This window comes from Microcaecilia unicolor, chromosome 6 (genome assembly GCF_901765095.1).
Source record: "Microcaecilia unicolor chromosome 6, aMicUni1.1, whole genome shotgun sequence".
Taxonomy (NCBI): Eukaryota; Metazoa; Chordata; class Amphibia; order Gymnophiona; family Siphonopidae; genus Microcaecilia; species Microcaecilia unicolor.
In genome coordinates, this window is record NC_044036.1 from 246865199 (window position 1) to 246888399 (window position 23201).

A 23201-nucleotide genomic window follows, 5' to 3' on the forward strand; every position below is an offset into this window, starting at 1 on the left:
TTTAAAATTTAAGAGGAGAAGTGGGGGTTCCTGGTGCTGGGAGGGAGGGAGGATGGGCGGGTGGGTTGATGGTTGCTTGTTTGGTTGGAGGGAGGGCGGGCGGGAGGCAGGCCTGGTGCTGGGAGGGAGGGAGAGTGGGCGGACCAGCGATGGCGCGTGTGCCAAGGGAGAGGGCTCTGCGTGCCCTCTCTGGCACACGTGCCATAGGTTCGCCATCACTGGTCTAGAGTATTCTAGGTGGGATAGCTGGTTTGGACAAGCAGTCTTGCAGAATCATTTTACTACTTAAAAGTCAACTCCAACCTTCAGCCCTTTTTTCCACAAGGTTCACTAACTACTTAGTTGCTAAAAATTCATGTTGTGAGCCTGTTAGCTAGTGAGTCCCACATGTGAGAATATTATGCCTGCTTGTCCTCTGAGAAAGCTGTTACTTACCTGTAGCAGGTGTTCTCCGAGGACTGCGGGCATGTATTCTCACATCCAGGGCTTTTTTTGTGCAGGTACGCACCGGTATGGCATACCGGTACCTTTTTTTTACCGGTGAGTTGCTGGCCTTGGCCCTCTCCTCTTCCCCGTGACCCTCCTTACCCTCGGCATGTCCAGTGATTCTCTCTTCCCTGCCCTCCCCACCATGTCCAGAATGTCTCCTCTCTCCCCTGCCCTCCCATCCATGTCCAGCAATTCTCCTCTGCCCCGTCATCCCCTGCCATCCATGTTCAGCGCTTCTCCTCCCTCCCCTCCCCCTTCTCATTCATGTCCAGCAATTCTCCTTCCCCAGCCCTCCCCTCTTATCCATATCCAGCTAATCTCCTTCCCCTGTCATCCATGTCCAGCGATTCTTCTCTTCCCCCTGTCCTCCCCGCTGCCTGCTTGAGAGTCCAGGCCCCCCAGCATCAGCCAGTGCAGCGATTAAGAGAGGCTACCGTCATCGGAGCCTTCCCTCTGCGAGTCTCACCTATGCGGAACCAGGAAGTTGAAACAAAGTAGGCAGGACTCGCAGAGGGAAGGCCCTGACGCCAGCAGCCTCTCTTAATCGCTTAACTGGCTGATGCTGGGGGCCTGGACTCTCAAGTAGGCAGCGGGGAGGACAGGGGGAAGAGAAGAATCGCTGGACATGGATGACGGGGGAAGGAGATTAGCTGGATATGGATAAGAGGGGAGGGCGGGGGAAGGAGAATCGCTGGACATGAATGAGAAAGGGGGAGGGGAGGGAGGAGAATCGCTGAACATGGATGGCAGGGGATGACGGGGCAGAGGAGAATTGCTGGATATGGATGGGAGGGCAGGGGAGAGAGGTAGACATTCTGGACATGGTGGGGAGGGCAGGGAAGAGAGAATCACTGGACATGGATGGGAGGGGAGGGCAGGGAAGAGGAGAAATGCTGGAAATGGATGGAGAGGAGAGCAGGAGAGAGAGAGAACAATTGCTGGACATGGATGGAGGGAAGAGAGGAGAAATGCTGGAAATGGATGGAGAGGAGAATTGCTGGACATGGATGGAGGGGAGGGCAGGGGAGAGAGGAGAATTGCTGGACATGGGTGGGAGGGCAGGGAAGAAAGGAGGAATGCTGGAAATGGATGGAGAGGAGAGCAGGAGAATTGCTGAACATGGATGAATGGAGTGGAGGGCAGGGGAGAGAGGAAAATTGCTGGACATGGATGGATGGGAGGGGTGGACAAGGGGAAAGAGGAGAAATGCTGGACTTGGATGGAGGAGAGGGGAGAGAGAATTATTGCTGGATATGGATACAGGGGAGGGGAGAGAGTAGAAATGCTGGCCATGGATAGAGGGGAGGAAAGAGAAAAAAAAGATGCACATGGATGGAGATGAGAGAAATGGAAGAGAGGAGAAAAACTGCACATGGATGGAGAAAATAGGCAAAAGCCTGGATCCATGTTATTCCTCCTCCAGTCAATTCCACGGAGGACCCAGATTTTACTTATGGATGTAGGGCAAGAAATGAAGAAGAAAGGAGGAAAGTAAAGAAGTAAATGGAAAGGAAGCCCTGGAAACGGAGTTAAGAGAACAGATAGAGAGCAGCAGAATCAGAGACTGGGACCAATAGGAATAGAAAAACAAAGTCACCAGACAACAAAGATAGAAAAAAATCATTTTATTTTCATTTTAGTGTTTGGAATATGTCCAATTTGAGAATTTACATCTGCTGTCTTATTTTGTACTGGGTATACTGGAGCTGTAACAGCTTACAGAAATTATTTATAATGAAAAAAAATCATGTTTTTTGTTCTCCTATACTAGTATAATATTTTCAGTGATGTCTGTTTATATGCGCCATGGCTGGTGTAAGGGGTGTGGCTGATGTGGGTATGGCTATGATAGGGGTGGAGCCATAGGTGGTGACACCGCCTATAATGAGTACCAGTTCCTTTTTTTTCCTACAAAAAAAGCACTGCTCACTTCCCCCCTGCCTTCCCTTGGAGTTGTTGAGCTTTAGTACTGTTTTTGCTGTCGCAAAGTTTTTGAAGATTTTGCTGGAAAGTCTCCATTCTTGAGGCCGCCGTGGACGCAGACCCACATGTGAGAACAATCAGCCTGCTGTCCTTGGAGAATACCTGCTACAGGTAAGTATCTTTGTTTTACGGAGAAGCGCTTCTTTTTAGTATGCTTAATGCTAGATATATTGGCCACTTACTCATGTTGTTCAATATATCTTGTATAGAAAGACCTAGGGAATCGATTGATGCCTGCCTTCAAAACACCTTCCAAGATTCCTTTCTCCGATGTGAACCTTGGCCAAGGCTCTGCCCATCCACCACGCTGGACGTCTGACAGCACTGTAGCAGAAGTCACCAGTATTCAGCTCGAGTTCAGGGAGCTCTCTCGTCTCACAGGGGATGAGAAATTCCAGGTGGATATAAGCAATCGCAAACATTTCTCTTTCCTTTATCTCACTGGAGTACCATCTTCCTTTTCCTCATATGAGAAAGTTTTCCTCTGTTTGGAGCTACAGTAGACTCAAGATAGCACTGTCGTAGCCTGCCTACCCTCTCTCATATCCCTGCAAGGTAGGTTAAGTCAGGTGGACAGAATACATAAGGAGAGATAGGTGGGTAGATTTGAGATTTGATTTGGTGATGGGATGGTGGGTGGACAGCGTTTAGTACGAGAGCAATGCTTGGAGGCTAAAGTCTCACAGGAGATGTCTTCTCCAGCCCTCGATGAATGAAAGTTCTCAAATTGCTCAGGCAGGTCATTTGAGATGAAAGGATTTAAGAGACGCATCTTGGTCTCATTCAGTTGTCCTGTTTTGTGTTGCAGAAAGCAGTGGACCAAGTGACCAAACATGTGCATTCCCTGTCAGGGAAGCGTGATGGACTGGTACCCATGTTCATCAACACAAACAGTGGACAGTTCAGCCACCTGGGGGTCTTCACTCTGGGAGCCCGAGCAGACAGTTACTATGAGTACTTGCTCAAGCAGTGGATCCAGAGCGGGAAGAAGGAAAACGAGTAAGACCCCTTCTCATCACAGACACTGATGCTCTCCAGATATTTACACTGCAAGCTGCTATCACAGTGTGTGCAAAAATTTTTAAAGACAGTAGTACTGAAGCACCCTGATTTGTGTGATTAGAATTTCCTGAGTGTCGAACACGACCCACAGGTTCTGGATAAGTCTTGTGGGACTAGTAGAAAGGAAATTAAATTAGCAGATAAGATCTAATTTCTTATCACTGTATTTGCACGGTGTGATAACTATAACAGCATAAATGTCACAGTATGTCAGGTCACTTCATTATTGAGCAATGTACACTACTTTGATCCTCTTTTTAGGAGTAAAAGGTGACATAGAAGCGCATCAATTTGTATATGCCAACATTCCTCTTGACATTAAGTATAATCATTGGCTCAGATAATTAGTTTTCCTTGTCATTCCTCTAGACCAGTTTGGACGAGTGAGTTATGCACTCCTACCAGCAGATGGAGGCTGAGAAAACACTAGCCTCAAAGTGAACCTGTAAGTAACCTGTGCTGCCCCTCACTGACCTGTATTTTTTCTGTCAGGACAATGGCAGGTACCTCTGTAGCCCAGCTCGTGTGAAGGGTCTACTGTTCAGGTTTTGAGGGGTGGGGGTCTGTCTCTAGTTCTCCATCCCTTCTCTCCTCTTGTTTGGAGTCTTCCTGGTTAGTGAAGACAAAAAAAAAACTAAAAAGAACAGCATACTAAGCAGCACTGGTGCTGGTCTCCAAGGTTCCTGGGTCCCAGATTTGGGAGTGTTAACACCCGGGGTGACTGAGGTTCCCCCTTCCCCCCCCCCCCCCCCCCCCCACCACCTTGCTGATCCAGAAAAGTTGGTTTTGTGTCTTGGCGCCCTTTCCCTACTCCTGGTTGGGGAACCTTGAGTGCCAGTCTTTCTCTGACTGCAAAAAAAGGAAGAAGCCCAGCGCACAGTGCAGGTGAAACTTAGTTTGGCGTGCAAGTTTTGCCCCCGTTGCTGCTGTTCCTTCACTGTCGCAATGTGGAGGTGAGGAGAAGGGGTGTGGTACTGAGTCTTGTGAAGCGTCATGGTGTACTCAGACAAGCCACCCTGATGATGCTCTTGTGGCAAGCATAGTTTGACATTTCTGGTGGCTCCTGTAAATTTTGTGCTAGTAGCAGGTTGGAGGGGGGTCTCTGGGTCCAGTGCTGCTTCGACTGGAGGCCATCAGAGACGGTTACGCTCTGCAGTTTGCTCCACCTTTGCGGGACTTTACTGATGTCCCCTTGCCAATCCTGTTGGAAAGTGGAGGTGGTAGTTGCATCAACCCTTCGCAGTGTCTCCACGGTGTTCCTTGGTGCTGGTCCCTCAGGCAGAACAAGGTGCAGAAAGATATTCATCTGCTTCATCTCAGGAAGGAAAGCTTGTTTCATCCCATTTTGTACCTCTAGGGGATCAACAAAGCCTTACGGGTGCTTCGCTTCTGTATGGAAACTCTCTGCTCTGTGATTTTGTTAGTACAGGGGGACGAATTCCTCATCCCTCTTGATCGCTCTGAAGCATACCTATACATTCCTGTCAGACCGAGCCATTAATGTTATCTCTGTTTTGCCGTTTTGGAACAGCACTGGCAATTTTGCACTCTGCCTTTCAGATTGGCTACTGTGCCTAGAACCTTCTCTAAAGTGTAATGGTCATTGTGGCGGCAGCGGTGGCAGCCTTGCGCAAGGAGGGCATTCTGGTTTACCCCATATCTAGACAATTGGTTTATTCGAGTGAAGTCTGCTCAAGAGGGTAGTCAGACCAGGCCACAGGTGATGCAGTTGTTGGAGGAGCATGGCTAGCAGTCAGCTGTACCAAGAGCAGACTAGTTTCCTAGCAAGTGATAGATTATCTGGGTGTGTGCTTCGATACCTGTCAGGCACACATATTTCCTATGGAGGACAGGGTGTCCAAGTAGCATTGACAGGTTCACTGTCTGCTGGCAGTGGTTCAGCTGCAGACATGGGATTATCTTCAGGTGCTGGGGTCCATGGCAGTGATAATAGAGGTAGTCCTGTGGGCCAGGGCCCATGTGCATTCTCTGCCACGTTCCCTACATGCTCATTGGTTCCCGCTGTCACAGGACCTGTAGGTATGTCGTTCCTTGTCTGGAATAGTGAAGGAGAGTCTGGCCTGGTGATTAGTGAACGCTCCTCTCCTCCATGGGATGCTCCTTGAACCGCCTTACTGGATTCTGCTTACCACAGATGCAAATCTATCAGGCTGGGGCACTCACTGCCTGGGAAGGTAGCCCAAGGTTGGTGGTCCTGGGAGAAGGCAACCTAGTCCATCAACAAGCTGGAGACCAGAGAGGTCTTGCTTCGAGTCTTCTTGGACCTGGTGCAGCATGGTGGCTTGGATTTTATCAGACGTCACAACAGTGGCATTTGTGAATCGTCAGGGCAGTACAAAGAGCCCTTAGGTGGCACAGGAGGTAGTGACAATATTGGCCTGGGTGGAGGTTCATCTGTTGGATATCTCAGCAGCACACGTGGTCGTGACCGTGGACATGGTGGACAATGTGCAGGTGGATTATCTCAGTTGAAATTTGTTGGATCCGTCAAATAGAGTTTAGGTCTAGAGGCCTTTGCATTAGTAGTGCAACGGTAGGGTGCTCCCGATTTTGATCTCATGGTGACAGCGAGCAACTCAAGGATTCCCACTTCTTCAGTTGCCGGAAGGACTTGTGGATGGAAGGTGTTGATGCATTGATTCAGCTGTGGCCAGTCGTTCCTTTTGTATGTGTTTCTACCATGGCTCCTGATTGGCAGGGCCCTCCAGAGGATAGAGCATCACTGAGGTCCAGTGATTTTTTGGGGCCTGATTGGTATGGGGATCTAGTTCACTTGGTGGTAGGAACCCCCCTGTGCCTTGTGCTCTCAGACATCTTGTTGTGACAAGATCTGGTGTGAATGCCGAATCCATGTCTATACTGTCTTATGGCCTGGCTATTGAGAGGGCATGCCTTTTCAAGAGAGGATACTCTGCCAGAGTCATGCTCAGCTTAAAGCATAGATCTATCTCCCAGGCGTACACTCATGTTTGTAGAATCTTTGAATCATGGCCATCCAATCTGCAGGTGGTTCCTTGCGTGCCTTGGTTCCGGACATCCTGAATTTTTTTGCTGGATGGTTTGGATAAAGGCTTAGCCTTGGCTTCTCTACAGATGCAGATTTCAAACTTGACTTTTTTTCTTAGCTTGGCTGTCAGTAAGCCATTGGTCTGTCATCAGGATGTTGTCCATTTCGTGAGAGGGGTTAAGTTGCTCAGGCCTTTGAGGCATCCGGTTGTTCTGTCTTGGGATTGTAGGAGTAAACAATGTATTCACCACCTAATGGGAGAAAAGAGACATGCAAGTTGGGATATGTAATGCACTCTGGAAATGATATAATATTCATGACTTCTGATGAGCAATCTAAGTTCTTCCTTATCTATGTTTATTCTGCTAATCTAAAACTTGAAACTGATGGGAAATAGTAAAGAATTTTTATTTACATTCAGAATATAAGCTATTTATATATATGAGGTATAAGAAAAATATGAAGACAGAAATAATACAAGTAACGTCTGAATGTTTAGAATATCAGAGAAAATATAATGCCAGTTTTTTAAATTGTTCTAACGCTGATACTGTAGTCACGTGGTGCAGTGAGCAGGCTGAGACGCGTTCTCTGCCAGCTCTATGGTCCTGGGTCCCTTCAATCCCCTCAACATCTCCAAAGAGCTTTTTCAATATTAATTTGTGTACCGGAGGGTGTGGTAGCTGTATGGATCAGTTTTTACAGCATTGCGGGACACCGATGTCACGCAGAACCGCTCAGAAAGAAAGCCGTGCAAAAGCTCTGACAACCAAGGTGGCAGATAGTCTAGGCACAGCGGTGTCCCAGTTTACCTCAGCCGCCTTCTCCAAGTTCACCACTTCTATGACTGCAGCCTTAGAACCTTGTTTTACCATCTGGTTACCCAGATCACTCACTGAAGATATGGTCAGTCGGGTGCTTCCACTGAAGGCGTGAATTTCGATGGTGGAGGACGAACAGCAGGCCTTGCGAGCAGAGGTTAACACATTTAAATCTGCGGTCACCATATACCTGGAGTGGCTTGAGGAACTGGAAAGTAGATCCAGGAGGGATAACCTCTGGTTCTTGGGGTTCCCTGAATCACTGCCCAGTTCCCAGCTCCTTCACATTTTGGAGCACTGGCTGACGGAAAAATTCTTATGCCAAATGATTAGAGCCCGGTATGTCTTGATTGGGCCCACAGATTAGGTCGTCATCAGCCTGTTGCGACTCAGTCTCGCATAATCATTGCTAAGTGCCATTACTTTACGCAATGACAGGAAATACTTTGGAATTGTAGATCGCAGCGAAATACAAATATTTATGAAGGTCATGCCATTCGTATATTTCAAGACTTTTCGGCGACCCTTATGGATAAACGCAGGCGTTTTGGACCTGCTGTGCTATGCTTCCAGAGACTGGTAGGCGATTCAAACTTTTATATTCTGCGACACTGAAGATCTTCCACGTGAGTAAATAGGAAATTTTGGAGACGCCTGAGCAAGCCACCGCTTTTCTATAGCAAAATAATATTGGTTCTCCACTGGGGGAATGCTACTTGATCATATGGTGGGCAGTTGCTCACTGATCTTTACTGCCTGAGAAGGGCTTGAACTATCTGACATATCAGAGCCTACATTTTGGTATGCATGCATTTTCTGTTTTTCTCATAATTTCTTTATAAAGTGATCCTGTGGGTATATTATTGTGTATGTATTCTGGTCTACATGAGTGGGGTGGGGGTGGGGGCTTGGGACCCATGATACAGGTACATGTGATTGCGCCATGGTTGGGATTTCCTGGCTGACATGGTTTTGGTTCTTGCTTACTGTCCTGGGTGAGTTGGATGGGAAAGGGATAGGATGGGATGGAGTTTTGGGGAGAGGATGGGAAATGGAGGGATTTGCAGGGTTTTCAGGTACCTGTACTGAGGCAAATTTGGGTTTTGTTGAGGATTTACACATATTCTTAGACATTCTGGATCTATGTTATGCAGTGGGCTGACGGGATTGTGCTCCGGGGTGGAGGCTGGGTGCCCTGGAGCTTATTTTCTGCTTAGAATTTCTTCTAAAGAGCTTTCTTGCTTTTCATCTGTCTGTGAAGGATACATGTAGATTGGCCACTTCGAATGTGGGGGTTATTACTATACCCATTAAACGTACGAAAATCTTAAATGAAGTGCCGGGTGGTGTACATTTCATGCCTCCAGGAAACCAGACTCACAGATAGTGAACATCTTAAATTACAGGGTGGGGTGGGGGGAGTGTGTTTTGCATCCTCAGGGAGCAGAGAGGGAGGAGTTACAATCTTAATTCGTAACTCTGTCAGTTATCGTGCTGAGTTAGTTTTCAAGGATGACAAGGGCTTGTATCTATTACTGAAGGTCTGGGTTCAAGGCAGGGAACTTCATCTTTTGGTACTTTATATCCCTACCCCCTTTGAAGGGGTGACTAAACATGAGCTGGTTGATATTTTGTATCTGGATTTTCAAAAGGCATTTAACAGAGTGCCTCATGAAAGACTCCAGAGGAAACTGGAGAGTTATGGGATAGGAGGTAGTGTTCAATTGTAGATTAAAAACTGGTTAAAAGGAGGCCAACCACTAAGCAAAGGGGAATTCTCCGAGGACAAGCAGGCTGCTTGTTCTCACTGATGGGTGACGTCCACGGCAGCCCCTCCAATCGGAAACTTCACTAGCAAAGGCCTTTGCTAGTCCTCGCACGCCCATGCGCACCGCGCATGCGCGGCCGTCTTCCCGCCCGAACCGGCTCGTTTTCGTCAGTCTTCTTTTGTCCGCGCTCGGGACAGTCGTGTTCGTTTCGTGCCCCTCAAAGTTGACCCTCGTGCGTCTTCGCGATTTCGCTAAAAAAAAAAAAAGAGAAGACCTCGGTCTTGTCCCTTCCCGTGTGTCCAGTTTGTTTCCCTGACGTAAGTTTCCTTTCGCTTTCGGGGTAGGCCTTTTTTGGGGCCTTGGTACGGGTTTCTTCTCTCTCCCTATTTTTGGTGCCCTTAGTCGCCATTACGAATTTTGATTTCGCCGGCGTGATTTTTCCGCCCATGTCATTGAAGTCTCCCAGCGGCTTCAAGAAGTGCACCCAGTGCGCCCGGGTAATCTCGCTCACTGATAGGCACGCGTCGTGTCTTCAGTGTCTGGGGGCTGGGCACCGCCCGCAGGCCTGTAGTCTTTGCGCTCTTTTACAGAAGAGGACTCAGGTTGCGAGATTGGCCCAGTGGAACGTGTTGTTCTCGGGCTCTTCGTCGACAACAGCACAGGAGTCATCGAGTGCATCGACGTCAGCAGCATCAAACCCTTCGACCTCGGCATCGACTGCATCAAGGTATCGACCCCATCAGTGAGAACAAGCAGCCTGCTTGTCCTCGGAGAAAGCGAATGCTACATACCTGTAGAAGGTATTCTCCGAGGACAGCAGGCTGATTATTCTCACAAACCCGCCCGCCTCCTCTTTGGAGTTGTGTCTTCCCTTGTCTTTGTCTTGCTACATATGGGACTGACGAACACGAGCCGGTTCGGGCGGGAAGACGGCCGCGTATGCGCGGTGCGCATGGGCGCGCGAGGACTAGCAAAGGCCTTTGCTTGTGAAGTTTGCGATTGGAGGGGCTGCCGTGGACGTCACCCATCAGTGAGAACAATCAGCCTGCTGTCCTCGGAAAATACCTTCTACAGGTATGTAGCATTCGCTTTAGAGCTCTTAAGGAGACGTCCAGATGGTAGCAGCAAATGGTGGGGGGGGCATAGGATGGGGTGCCTTCTTAGGGGAAGGATTCATCTTGTGGAGTTGCATTTAAGTAATCATTTACCTAGAGACCACGGTTAGGTTAGTAACATGGAATGTAGGGGGGATTAATTCACCAATAAAAGGAACGAAAATATTACAACACCTACAGCGACATAAAATAGACATTGCTTTACTGCAGGAGACACACCTAGACCAGACAGAGCATGCTAAACTAAAGACATGGTGGGTGGAGGATTGTGTTTCCGCGGGGGCCCAAGGGAAAAAAGGGGGGGTGGCAGTGCTCATTCGGAAGGGAGTAGCAACGAAGGTCCGTCCTTTTATGGTTGATGCAGGAGGTAGGTATGTACTAGTAGAATTGGAGGTCTCTGGTCACAAAGTACTAATATGCAATGTATGTGCCCCTAACCAATATAGCAAACAGTTTTACAATCGGATCATTGGCCATTTGCTGACCTATTCAGGACCCCATATAATAGTGGGAGGGGACTTTAATACGGTGTGGGATCCTTTATTAGACAGTTCCCAAGGGAAACGGAGTGATATAGCAGCATCAAACCAAGGTTTGAAAAGAGTGTGACGGATGTTGGATTTAATAGATACATGGAGAGTATTACACCCAGGAGAAAGAGATTATACCCACCATGCACGGGCACACACATCACAAGCCCGAATTGATTATATACTTACGTCCGAAGTCATGTTTGGGATGGTACAGGCAATGACTATTGGGCCATACACGATTTCAGGTCACGCCTGGGTCTTGCTTGAATGGGAAGTAGGTATTAAGGATCATAAAAGAGGCTCGTGGCAGTTTCCACTGGCACTGGTGGGAGATGGAGTGTGCCGGGAGAAACTTAAGGAGCGCTGGGAAGATTATAAAACCCTCAATAACCAGCATGTGGATGACCCACTCCTATTTTGGGAGGCTGCCAAAGCAGTGCTCCAGGGTGAGATAATCAGCTACTATCACCATGCGCGAAAGGTGAGAAATAGAGAGATATTGAGGCTGAGTGAATTGGTCAGCAAGGTTAGGAGGGCATATGGTCGAACACACACAGAAGCCGATCGCAGCAGTCTATTAGAGCTACAGGCGGCATTAAATATGTTGCTACACCAGCAAGCCTCAAAGTCCCAGGTGTATTATAAGTATCAGCTACACCGGTTTGGCAACAAAGCGGGACGTCTTTTGGCCAGATTAGCTAACCCCAGGGGCAATAAAAGGCCGGTTCTGCAAATCCGGGGAGAACAGGGAGTGGTGGAGCGTCGAGAGGGGAAGATTTGTGAGGTTTTTGCAAGATTTTACCACACCCTATATGCGAAATCGGGGGAAGATGGGTTACCGGCATCTTTATACTTGGACAATATAAACCGCCCTTCTCTTAGCAATAGGGATAAAGATAAACTGAATCAGCCAATAGAGGTAGAAGAAGTGAGATTGGCCATAACGCAGGGGAAGCTGCTTAAGGCACCGGGTCCAGATGGCCTACGCATAGAATTTTACAAAATTTTGGGTGATGCCATTACACCGACTTTAACCACATACTTTAATAGTATAGTGGACAAGGAACAGCTACCGGAAGGCCTGCCTTTGGCACAGATAGTGATACTGCCCAAGCCAGGGCGGGATCCGATGCTTCCGGAGTCCTACCGCCCAATTTCGCTTTTAAATGTAGAAACTAAACTGCTAGCTTAAATAATGGCCAATCGGATGAAGAAAGTACTGCCAAAATTAATCCATGAGGCGCAAGTTGGATTTGTGGAGGGCAGAGTAAAAGCTAAAAACCTCAGGAAAATTATAGGGGCACTAGAGATGAGGAGGCTCATGAATACACCGTCCCTACATATTAGTTTTGATGCAGAAAAAGCATTCGACCAGGTATGGTGGACATTTTTGTTTGCAACATTAGAAAAGTACGGGTTTGATGGGCGATTTATGTCGGCAGTTAAGGCCCTCTATCTTAAGCCGCAGGTGACAGTGCGAGTTAATGGGGTGGAATCGGAGAGATTCCCGATACAGAGGGTACCCGTCAGGGGTGCCCGCTGTCACCACTGCTGTTAGTGCTTTCTCTCGACCCATTGATCCGAGACATAATAGCTAGTCCCACGATCAGGGGGATGCCAATGGGCCACTTGGAATTTAAAATAGCAGCTTTTGCAGACAATCTCCTACTGCTAGTTACAAAGCCCCGGGAATCATTTGAGGTGCTTATGGGAACATTAAGGGAATGTGGAGATTATGCAGGACTATGTCTCAATTTAACTAAATCAGAGGCTTTGGCTTCCTCTGGAGAGGTACAGAAATTATGGGGTCGGGACTTTACTTTAAGTTGGGCGGAGGGGTCTTTAAATATTTAGGGATCCAGATGACTATGGACTTAGGGACTGTGCCATAAATGTACAGGCCTTGCTGGGAGGGACCAGAAACCAGTTGAGACAATGGGATGGTCTTCCTTTGTCCCTGAGGGCAGAGTGAACTTACTTAAGATGGTAATCCTTCCACGCTGGCTCTATTTCATGCAGACGCTCCCTCTCAGCTTGTTGCAAAGAGATTTGGCGCAGATCACCGGGGCCTTCAGTAGGTTTTGTTGGGCAAATAGGAAACCTAAAATTCAGGCTAAATTGATGCTGGGGGCAAGGGGGATTGGGTCTTCCGGATATAGCTCTTTATAATCAAGCTTGCTTGTTACGACTTGTGGGAGATTGGGTGAGCCAAACCGATACATATACACCCCTGGAGATAGAGCGTGCCTACTTTGCCCCATATGATGTTCTTACTCTACTAAATTTAGAGCAAAACCAGATACCCCTTCATTTTAAGCGATGTACGTTGTTGCAGCCGATGCGAGGAGCTTGGTGGAAGTTAGTTAAAAACAGCTTACAGTATCGGAGTTGTTAGCCCTCAGGGGGAACCCGAATTTTGAACCAGGACGAAGTAATCCTACTTTTTTGCGTTGGGAAGAATTGGGCGTCACGAGGGTGGAACATTTATTGGGAAGGGATGGAAGACTAAAAAATTTTGCAGGGCTCCAAAATGTGATCAGGAATACATGGGGAGACCGCTTCGCCTATGCCCTGGCCAAACACTATATTTTACATTTCCATATCATCATGCTGATCAATCCATAGACTGGTGGGTTGTGTCCATCTACCAGCATGTGGAGATAGAGAGCAATCCTTTTGCCTCCCAATATGTGGTCATGTGCTGCCGGAAACTCCTCAGTATGTTCTCTATCTCAGCAGGTGGTGGTCACATCGGCCAATTGCCAAGTGCCGCGCTTTTTCAGCAGAGAACGGGACCCTAGATCTCTGTGAGTAGATGCTCTTCTCCAACAGTGGCCGACACAGGAGCTTCTCTATGTGTTCCCGCCCTGGCCCATGCTGGGCAGGGTGCTAGACCGGGTGGCAAAGCATCCGGGCCGGATAATCCTGGTGGGTCCGGACTGGCCCAGACGTCCCTGGTATGCGGACTTGATCAGGCTCTCAGTGGACGGTCCTCTGCGGATGCCAGCGGAGCAGGGCCTGTGGCATCAGGGTCCCGTGGTGATGGAGGATCCCTCCCCCTTTGGTCTTACGGCCTGGCTATTGAGCGGCAGCGTCTGAGGAAGAAGGGCTTCTCAGACAAGGTCATTGCCACTATGCTGAGAGCAAGGAAGCGCTCTACTTCTACTGCTTACGCCAGGGTTTGGCGTACCTTTGCATCGTGGTGTGAGGCAAGCTCTCTTTCTCCCTTCACTGCTCCAATTTCTTCAGTGTTGGCGTTCCTGCAAGAAGGTCTGGAGAAAGGCCTGTCGCTCAGTTCCCTTAAAGTCCAGGTAGCGGCTCTGACTTGCTTCAGGGGTCACCTGAAGGGTGCTTCCCTGGCCTCGCAGCCAGATGTGGTACGCTTTCTCAAGGGAGTTAATCACCTACGCCCTCCTCTGCGCTCGGTGGTGCTTGCGTGGAATCTCAATCTAGTGCTAAGAGCCTTGCAGAAGCCACCTTTTGAACCCTTGTCGAGGGCATCTCTGAAAGACCTGACGTTGAAAGCAGTCTTTTTGGTGACTATCACTTCAGCCAGAAGAGTTTCTGAGCTCCAGGCGCTATCATGTCGAGAGCCCTTTCTGCAGTTCACTGAGGCAGGAGTGTCTATTCGCACAGTGCCTTCCTTCCTGCCCAAGATTTTTTCTCGCTTCCATGTGAATCAGCAGCTCTGTCTACCCTTCTTTCGTAGGGAGGACTACCCAGAGGAGTACTCTGCTCTCAAATATCTAGATGTGAGACGAGTCATCATCAGATACTTGGAAGTGACCAATGATTTCCGGAAGTCGGATGATTTCCGGAAGTCGGATCATCTGTTTGTGCTGTTTGCGCTGTTTGCAGGTCCTCGTAAGGGTCTGCAGGCTGCCAAGCCTACAGTAGCACGATGGGTCAAGGAAACCATTGCAGCGGCTTATGTGGTTGCGGGGAAGGTGCTGCCTATCCAGCTGAAGGCTCACTCCACTAGAGCACAGGCGGCCTCGATGGCAGAGGCCGGGTCCGTTTCCTTGGAAGAGATTTGTAGGGCGGCAACTTGGGCATCGGCTCATACCTTCTCCAGACATTACCGCATGACTGTGGCTGCTCGGGCGGAGGCCCGGTTTGGAGCTTCAGTGTTGCGGTCAGGGATTTCTATGTCCCGCTCTGGGTGAGTACTGCTTCGGTACATCCCACCAGTCTATGGATTGATCAGCATGATGATATGGAAGGTAAAATTATGTATCATACCTGATAATTTTCTTTCCATTAATCATAGCTGATCAATCCATAGCCCCTCCCAGATATCTGTACTGTTTATATTCTGGTTGCATTTCAGGTTCAAGTTTAGTCTTCAGTTCCTGTTCAGGAGGACTTCGTTTTCAAGTTTTTTCAATTGGATTCTTCAGGAGTTGAGACGATTTTGTGTTACAGTGAGCTGCTGCATTCCTCTCCCCTCCGTTTTTCGGGGCTGGATTTAGACCTAAATTCTGCCGGCGCTCCCTCCCGCTTCGTACGGCTGTAGGGCAGCTTTGTACCCCTCCCGCTTCGGCGGTGGTAGGGTCAGTCAGCTCCTCCCGCGGTTGCAGGATAAGCCAGATCCCCCCGCATCGGCGGGTGTGGTGTCCCTCCTCCGCTCCGCGGGGATGAGCTGGTCGGATTCCCCTCCCCCACTTGTGTGGGGATGGGCTGGGTTGATTCCCCTTCCCCGTTTCGGCGGTGGTGAGCTGGGCAGAGTGTCCCTTTGTGGGTGTAATTCTCTAAGTGCTGAGTCTTGCGGATGGAGCTTTGATATTGACATACTGAGGAGTTTCCGGCAGCACATGACCACAAATAGGGAGGCAAAAGGATTGCTCTCTATCTCCACCTGCTGGTAGATGGACACAACCCACCAGTCTATGGATTGATCAGCTATGATTAATGGAAAGAAAATTATCAGGTATGATACATAATTTTACCTTAGATCAATCCAGTCTGCAACAGAACATAGGACATTATCTATCTTGAGGCTTTCTTCCAAAAGCTATAGATAGCAGGAATGACAGTGTCCTCCCTACATAAAGCATTGGTGAATCAGAGACCCCCCCCCCCCCCCCCAAAAAAAAAAAAAAAAAAATTTCAGAGGTATTAAACAGAAGTGGGAAAAGGAATCTGGGCGATCTCTTGAGCGATGGAATATAGTAGCCGCACTGAACTCAATACCAATTCTTACTCTAGATGAGAGATTCCGAGAGTGTGGATATCGGGTGATCTTGAGGGCATATATGTCGGGACAACAATGGGGGCATATAAGCAATATGCATGAGACGAAGTGTGTTAAATTCAGTCATGCACCTCATACCCTCTATCATGCCTTCTGGGGTTGCCCAGGGGTGCGAGCTTTTTGGGGGCAAATTCAGAGATTTATGGCCAAAACACTTCGAACACCAGTGAGCGGGGCCTGGGACCATTTTGTGTTGGACACGCAATCTGCGTTCCGGATGCAGACTAAAGGCCCTGGAATGTGGTGTCGTAAGATATGCCTGGTGGCATGTAAAAGTATTCTGCAATGCTGGATATGTCCAGAGCCAATAGGCAATGGCGAAACCAAATACATGTTACACGAGGGCGCAGTATGCTCTTAAACCTGCTGTAAGATGAGAGACTACTGATTCTGTGATGTTCTCTTTACCCTGGGGATGGTTGGCATTAGGGGAGGGGGGGCCTACCTGGATTATCAGAAAACCATGTTCAGGTAGGCACATGGATAGAGGATGTTGGAGAGTGGGGAAAGGGAAGGGAAAGGGGGAGTGTAACAGGGATGAGGGTGGGGGGGGATAAAAAGTTTAAAGTTTGATGATGGTTAGTAGCAAGTGATTTACTTAGATATATTTGTATACTTGAATTTCTATACGGAAAGTGTTTCTTCTTTCTCTTTTTTTTTTTTTTGATGTGTCATCAATAAAATAAATGTTAAAACATAAAAACTGGTTAAAAGATAGAAAACAAAGAGTAGGGTTAAATGGTCAGTATTCTCAGTGGAGAAGGGTAGATAGTGGGTTTCTGCAGAGATCTGTGCTGGAACTGCTGCTTTTTAACATATTTATAAATGATCTAGAGATGGGAGTAACTAGTGAGGTAATTAAATTTGCTGGCGGCACAAAGTTATTCAAAGTTGTTAAATTGCAAGAGGATTAAGAAGAATTACAAGAAGACCTTATGAGACTGGGAGACTGGGCATCCAAATGACAGATGACGTTTAATGTGAGCAATTGCAAAGTGATGCATATGGGAAAGAGGAACCTGAACTATATAGTTACGTGATGCAATGTTCCACGTTAGGAGTCACTAACCAAGAAAGGGATCTAGATGTCATCGTTGATGATATATTAAAACCCTCTGCTCAGTGTACGGTGGTGGCGACTAAGAAAGCAAATAAAATGTTAGGTAATATTAACACAGGAATGGAAAACAAAAATGAAAAGGTTATAATGCCTTTGTATTGCTCCATGGTATGACTGCACCTCAAAATAGTGTGCGCAATTCTGGTCATCGCATCTCAAAAAAGATATATTGGAATTAGAAAAGGTACAGAGAAGGGCTACGAAAATGATAAAGGGGATGGGACGACTTCCCTATGAAGAAAAGCTAAAGCGACTGAGACTCTTAGAAATGGAGGGCAGATGTGATAGAGGTCTATAAAACAATGAGTGGAGTGGAACAGGTAGATGTGAATCGCTTATTTACTCTTTCCAAAAATACTAGGACTAGGGGGCGCACAATGAAGCTACAAAGTAGTACATTTAAAACAAATTGGAGAAAATATTTCTTCACTTAACGTGTAATTAAATTCTGGAATTTGTTGCCAGAGAATGAGGTAAAAGGGAAATGGGACTTGATATACCACCTTTCTGAGGTTTTTGCAACTACATTCAAAGCGGTTTACATATATACAGGTACTTATTTTGTACCAGGGGCAATGGAGGGTTAAGTGACTTGCCCAGAGTCACAAGGAGCTGCAGGGGTAATCGAACTCAGTTCCCCAGGATGAAAGTGCAATTGCACTAACTACTAGGCTACTCCTCCAAAGCAGTTGGCGGGGTTTAAAAAATGGTTTGGATTGCTTCTTAAAAGAAAAGTCCATAAACCATTATTTAGATGGACTTGAGGAAAATGCACTGCTTAGGATAAGCAGCATAAAATTTATTGTACTGTTTTGGGATCTTGCCAGGTACTTGTAACCTGGATTGGCCACTGTTGGAAACAGGATGCTTGGCTTGATGGACCTTCAATCTGTCCCATTATGGCAACACTTATGTAATAGTCAATTTTATCCCTCTCTATTACATAAATTACATCCACTCTTTAACATGGACCGATTTAACTGAGGATACGCAGGAGACTCTCTCAGATGCCTTTGTCTCCTAGCCACTACTTTGGATATTGACTATGGACGGTTGGCACAGTATTGGAGTACAGACTTAAATCTTGACATTACTGTCACCCATTTACAGGCTTTTCTTATGAACCTCAGAACCTACTTGGATTGTGTGCTACAGCAAGAAACTCAAGTTTGCATTCCGTATGTATTTCACACCTCAGCCCATAGAGCTGCCCTCCACCCTACTGGACAGTGTCCTAAATGTCACGTGCCTGGAGACACATGTTTTGGTCTTGTTCTCGCATTCAGTCCTTTTGGCTCAGCGTTCTTAAGGGTTTTTTTGCTAAAATATTGTCGGTCTGTGTGGCCTGCACTCCTCAACTTCTTTTTGGGATTTACACGTTGAATTCTCTTAAACGCCAAGGCTGTGGTCGCGTTTTGTGCAGAACAGTGCTTTTTGCTCTAAAGTCTGTTTTACAGAGTTGACTTTCTTCTACTGACTGGACCTCTTATTAACTGGTGAGTAAAATACTTGCATATAGAGGACAGGTATAAGCAATGTGTAATTTCAATGTGGATATATGTGCATAGAAAAGATTACATAAGCAAATTGCAGCCATTGTAGTTACATTCATCAGTGATATATACCGCGGGAGGTGGTGGAGATGAAAACGGTAATGGAATTCAAACATGCGTGGGATAAACACAAAGGAATCCTGTTTAGAAGGAATGGATCGAGGAATCTTAGCGGAGATTGGGTGGCGACGCCGGTAATTGGAAACAAAACGGGATCTGGGCAGACTTCTACAGTCTACTCCCTGATCATGACTGAATAAATATGGATGGGCTGGAGTGTAAATTTTAAGGGGCTTCAATGTTAGCTTCAGAACTTAGTACAAGAACAGTACTGGGCAGACTTCTATGGTCTGTGCCCTGAGAAAGGCAAGGACAAATTAAACTCGGGTATACATATAAAGTATCACATACCATGTAAAATGAGTTTATCTTGTTGGGCAGACTTGATGGCCCCTACAGGTCTTTATCTGCCGTCATTTACTATGTTACTATCAGCATTGGCGTATCCTGATGTTAGAGATTTGCTCATGGAGATTTGGAGCTTGTCACACAGATTGGGTCTTCTCTTTCAGGCTACGTGGGAACCTTTTTGGACCATCTTGTCGCCTAAGGCTTGCCACCGCTTACTCAACCTGTAAAGAGCTCATCTTCATTTATTTATGTAGTTTGGTAATGCCTCAGTGCAGAGGGGTTGGGGGGGGGGGTTGGGATGGGGGAGTGCAGCGAAGGGATGGGAAGGGGATTTAGGGCATTTACTGTATATGTAAAAATTCTGTTTTTTACATGGTTTGCAGTTTTTGTTTGAAGATGTTTCTTTGTCATATTGATGCAATTTCCTTATTTTCTTGTAATAAAAATGATTTCAACATAACTGCTCGAACAAACACACAACAGCCTAGACATGATATGTACCACCTGTTATTACCCGTTAATGTGTGCAAAGCATGGCTTATGACCAGGATCGATGAACCGGTCTCTCGGGAACAGCAGGAACAGGGTAGTGCTCAGTGATGTTCCAATGGTGGTCCCTCAATGAGAGGATGTAGAAAGGACAGCTGGTGAGAAAGGGTATTGATGTAGCTGAAGATGAGATGATCCTGCTCCTTTTATACCATTTCATTACCAGTTCCGTCTGGGATGGTGTGATAAGATCGTGACAAGTGATTGGCTTGTGTCTTTTGTTGTGACTTGAAAAGCCACAGGAATGCCTTGTGACTTTATTTCTAGGGAATTCTACCCAAATTAGGGTTCCAGTGATTCTGAGGTTGACCTGACCCGAAACTCTTTGTTGCATTGTTCACATTCTTTTTTCCTGGCATCAGCCAGATAACAGGGTCGCAGGTCCTTCTCAGACAGACATGCCTGGACATGTCCTTAATTACATCATAAGTCTTAACAGCAGTCTCTGTTCTTTAACTGTAGCAAAAGTTGTTGTTTTTTTTGTTTTGTTTTTTGTGAAGCACCAGACATTGCAGGTTCAATGATTTCTTTCTTGTGTCCCACAAGTGTAACCCAGTCAAACTCTGTCATACACTAGTTGTATTATGGCAGGGGTTCATACCTCTATAGCAGTGATGGCAAACCTATGGCATGCGTGCCAGAGAGGGCACGCAGAGCCCTCTCTGTTGGCACGCGCGCCGTCGCTGGTCTTCGGTCCGTCCGCTGTCGCTGGTTCCCTCTGAGCACCAGGGCCTTCCTCCTCCGAAATTTAAAAGGCATAACTGGTCAGGGCTAAGGTGGCAGCGGCAGTGAAAAGTGTGTTGTTTTCTCAGCACACCTTCAGCATTCCCTTCTGTCCCTCAAGCTCTGGTCCCGCCCTCATTTCCTGTTTCCGCAAGGGCGGGACCAGAGCTTGTGAGACAAAAGGGAAGGCCGAAGGCGCGCCGAGCAAACAACACACTTTTTGCTGCCGACGCTGCCTTAACCCCGACCAGGTATGCCTTTTAAATTTCGGAGGGGGGGGGGCGGCCGGCCGGCCTGGTACTTGGTGGGAGGGAGGGAGGCTGGGTGCTGGTTGGGAGGCCTGGTGCTGGGTGGGAGGGAGGCATGCCTGATGCTGGGTGGGAGGGAGGCCTGGTGCTGGGTGGGAGGGAGGGATGTCTGCCGCTGGGAGGGAGGCCTGCCTGGTGCTGGGAGGGAGGGCGGGAGGGCAGGGGGGAGAGGAAGGTGGCTGGACATGGGTGGCTGGAGGGGAGAGGATGGTTGCTGGACATGGATGGAGGGCAAGAAATGAAGAAGAAAGCAGGAAAGTAAAGAAATGGAAAGGAAGCCCTGAAAACGGAGTTAAGAGAACAGATAGCAGCAGAATCAGAGACTAAGACCAATATGGATAGAAAAACAAAATCACCAGACAACAAAGGTAGAAAAAATCATGTTATTTTCATTTTAGTGTTTGGAATGTCTAATTTGAGAATTTACATCTGCTGTCTTATTTTGCACTGGGTATACTGGAGCTGTAACAACTTACAGAAATGATTTATAATGAAAAAAATCATGTTATTTTTTTCTCCTATACTAGTATAATATTTTCAATGATGTTTGTTTATATGCGCCATGGCTGGTGTAAGAGGTGTGGCTGTCATAGGGGTGGAGTCATATGTGGTGACCCCACTCATAATGAGTACCGGCACCTGTTATTCAGGTTAAATTGCCCTGTTGGCACTTTGCGATAAATAATTAGATTTTGGGTTGCTGTTTGGGCACTCGGTCTCTGAAAGGTTCGCCATCACTGCTCTATAGGATCTAAACTTAGTGCTTTCTGCATTGGTCTGGTTGCCATTCAAGCGGCATCTCTGAAGGATGTGATACATAGTAACATAGTAGATGATGGCAGAAAAAGACCTGCACGGTCCATCCAGTCTGCCCAACAAGATAATCTCACATGTGCCATTTTTTGTGTATACCTTACCTTGATTTGTACCTGTCTTTTTCAGGGCACAGACTGTATAAGTCTGCCCAGCACTATCCCCGCCCCCCAACCACCCGCCCCGCCTCACACCACCGGCTCTGGCACAGACCGTATAAGTCTGCCCAGCATTATCCCCGCCTCCCAACCACCAGCCTCGCCTTCCACCACCGGCTCTGGCACTTGTTTAAGATGGTTTTCCTGGTGGCTATCTGTTCACTGAGACATATTTCTGAGTTAAAAGTCCTTCGGTACAGAGAACCCTTCCTGGAGTTTCATGAGGATAATTTGTTTATTAGGACTGTTCTGTCCTTTCTTTCTAAAGTGGTAGAACAGTAGGAAGCGTCGATCTGCAAGTGCTCAAGCAGTGCAGATAAAGAGCAGACCAGATATACCAGCCAAATAAACATTTAAAAAGGTAAATTTCTAAAAAAGTTAAAATCATGTATAACACAATTCATAAATAATATCTTAAAAGCAAAAATGTAAGACAAAAAACATAACTAATAAATGTTAACAGCAACTTCTGGTATAAAAAGATAGATAAATATACATGCAGAGGTGCTTCAGAAATTGAAATTGCATGTGGCAATGTGAGTTTGACAGTGAAAGAGTGAGCAATTGGCTATAACAATATCTAGCAGTGTGTACTAAAGTGTCATAGTGTTCAACCCTTACAATGAAACACTAAAAATTTCATCTGTAAGAACCAAATATTAAGTCATAGAGGAAAAGAATATGTGAAGAAAAGACAAAAGAATTAGGCTTTCCTTACAAGCATTTAAAATAGCTAACAGTGGGAGGAAAATGTAATTGTGCCTCTGGAGGGAAGGTAATTATAGCCAAAGGAGTCAACAGCAGTGCTCCACACAGCTTCATTCATAAAATTAGGTTATACACAATTTCAGTTTTTTATAATTTGATTTTTCCATATCATCAAGCTGATCAATCCATAGACTGGTGGGTTGTGTCCATCTACCAGCAGGTGGAGATAGAGAGCAAACTTTTGCCTCCCTATATGTGGTCATGTGCTGCCGGAAACTCCTCAGTATGTTCTCTATCTCAGCAGGTGGTGGTCACACACAGCAGCAGCTCTGGCTAGGCCTCCAAGCCTAATCCTTAGGTTTTGTTGAGGCCTGGGGTTGAGGGCTCTTTTGAGCAAGTGCAAACCTGGTGGTGCCAGGTCCCTCCTTTTCTCCCCCCTCCCGCTGGCTCCGTTTAAAAAAAAAAAAAAAAAAAAAAATTTTAAACGTCTTTAAAGGCGTTTAATTCGACGTTTCTTTAAACGTTCATTGCAGCTACTCACTGGGACACCAGTTCGTTACAGCTCGGAGCGGCAAGCAGGTAATTTTACCTTTTTATAGCGGGCAGGGGGTTCCCCGATTCTTCTCCTCGTGGCAATGGCGTCGGAGGGCGAGGGCGCAAAGGGTCGCGCCCCGGATCGCTGGAGCGCTTCTAGAGGGGATGCGGGGGTTTTACAACCTGATTCGCCCTTGATGGGTGATAGTTTAGTGACCGATGAATGTCCCGGTCGTTCCTCCGGCGTGGCGGTTTTTTCCCGCCATAAAC

At 47.1% G+C, this 23201-nt stretch overlaps 1 protein-coding gene across 1 annotated transcript in view; it reads left to right on the plus strand.

Moving 5' to 3' along the window:
• MAN1B1 (mannosidase alpha class 1B member 1) overlaps nucleotides 1-23201 on the plus strand; it is a 262777-nt gene that overhangs the window by 169122 nt on the left and 70454 nt on the right. Inside the window, exons 8-9 of the mRNA XM_030207057.1 lie at nucleotides 2682-2870; nucleotides 3281-3471. Coding sequence (XP_030062917.1) covers nucleotides 2682-2870; nucleotides 3281-3471 — 380 coding nt within the window. The remainder of the gene's footprint in view (nucleotides 1-2681; nucleotides 2871-3280; nucleotides 3472-23201) is intronic.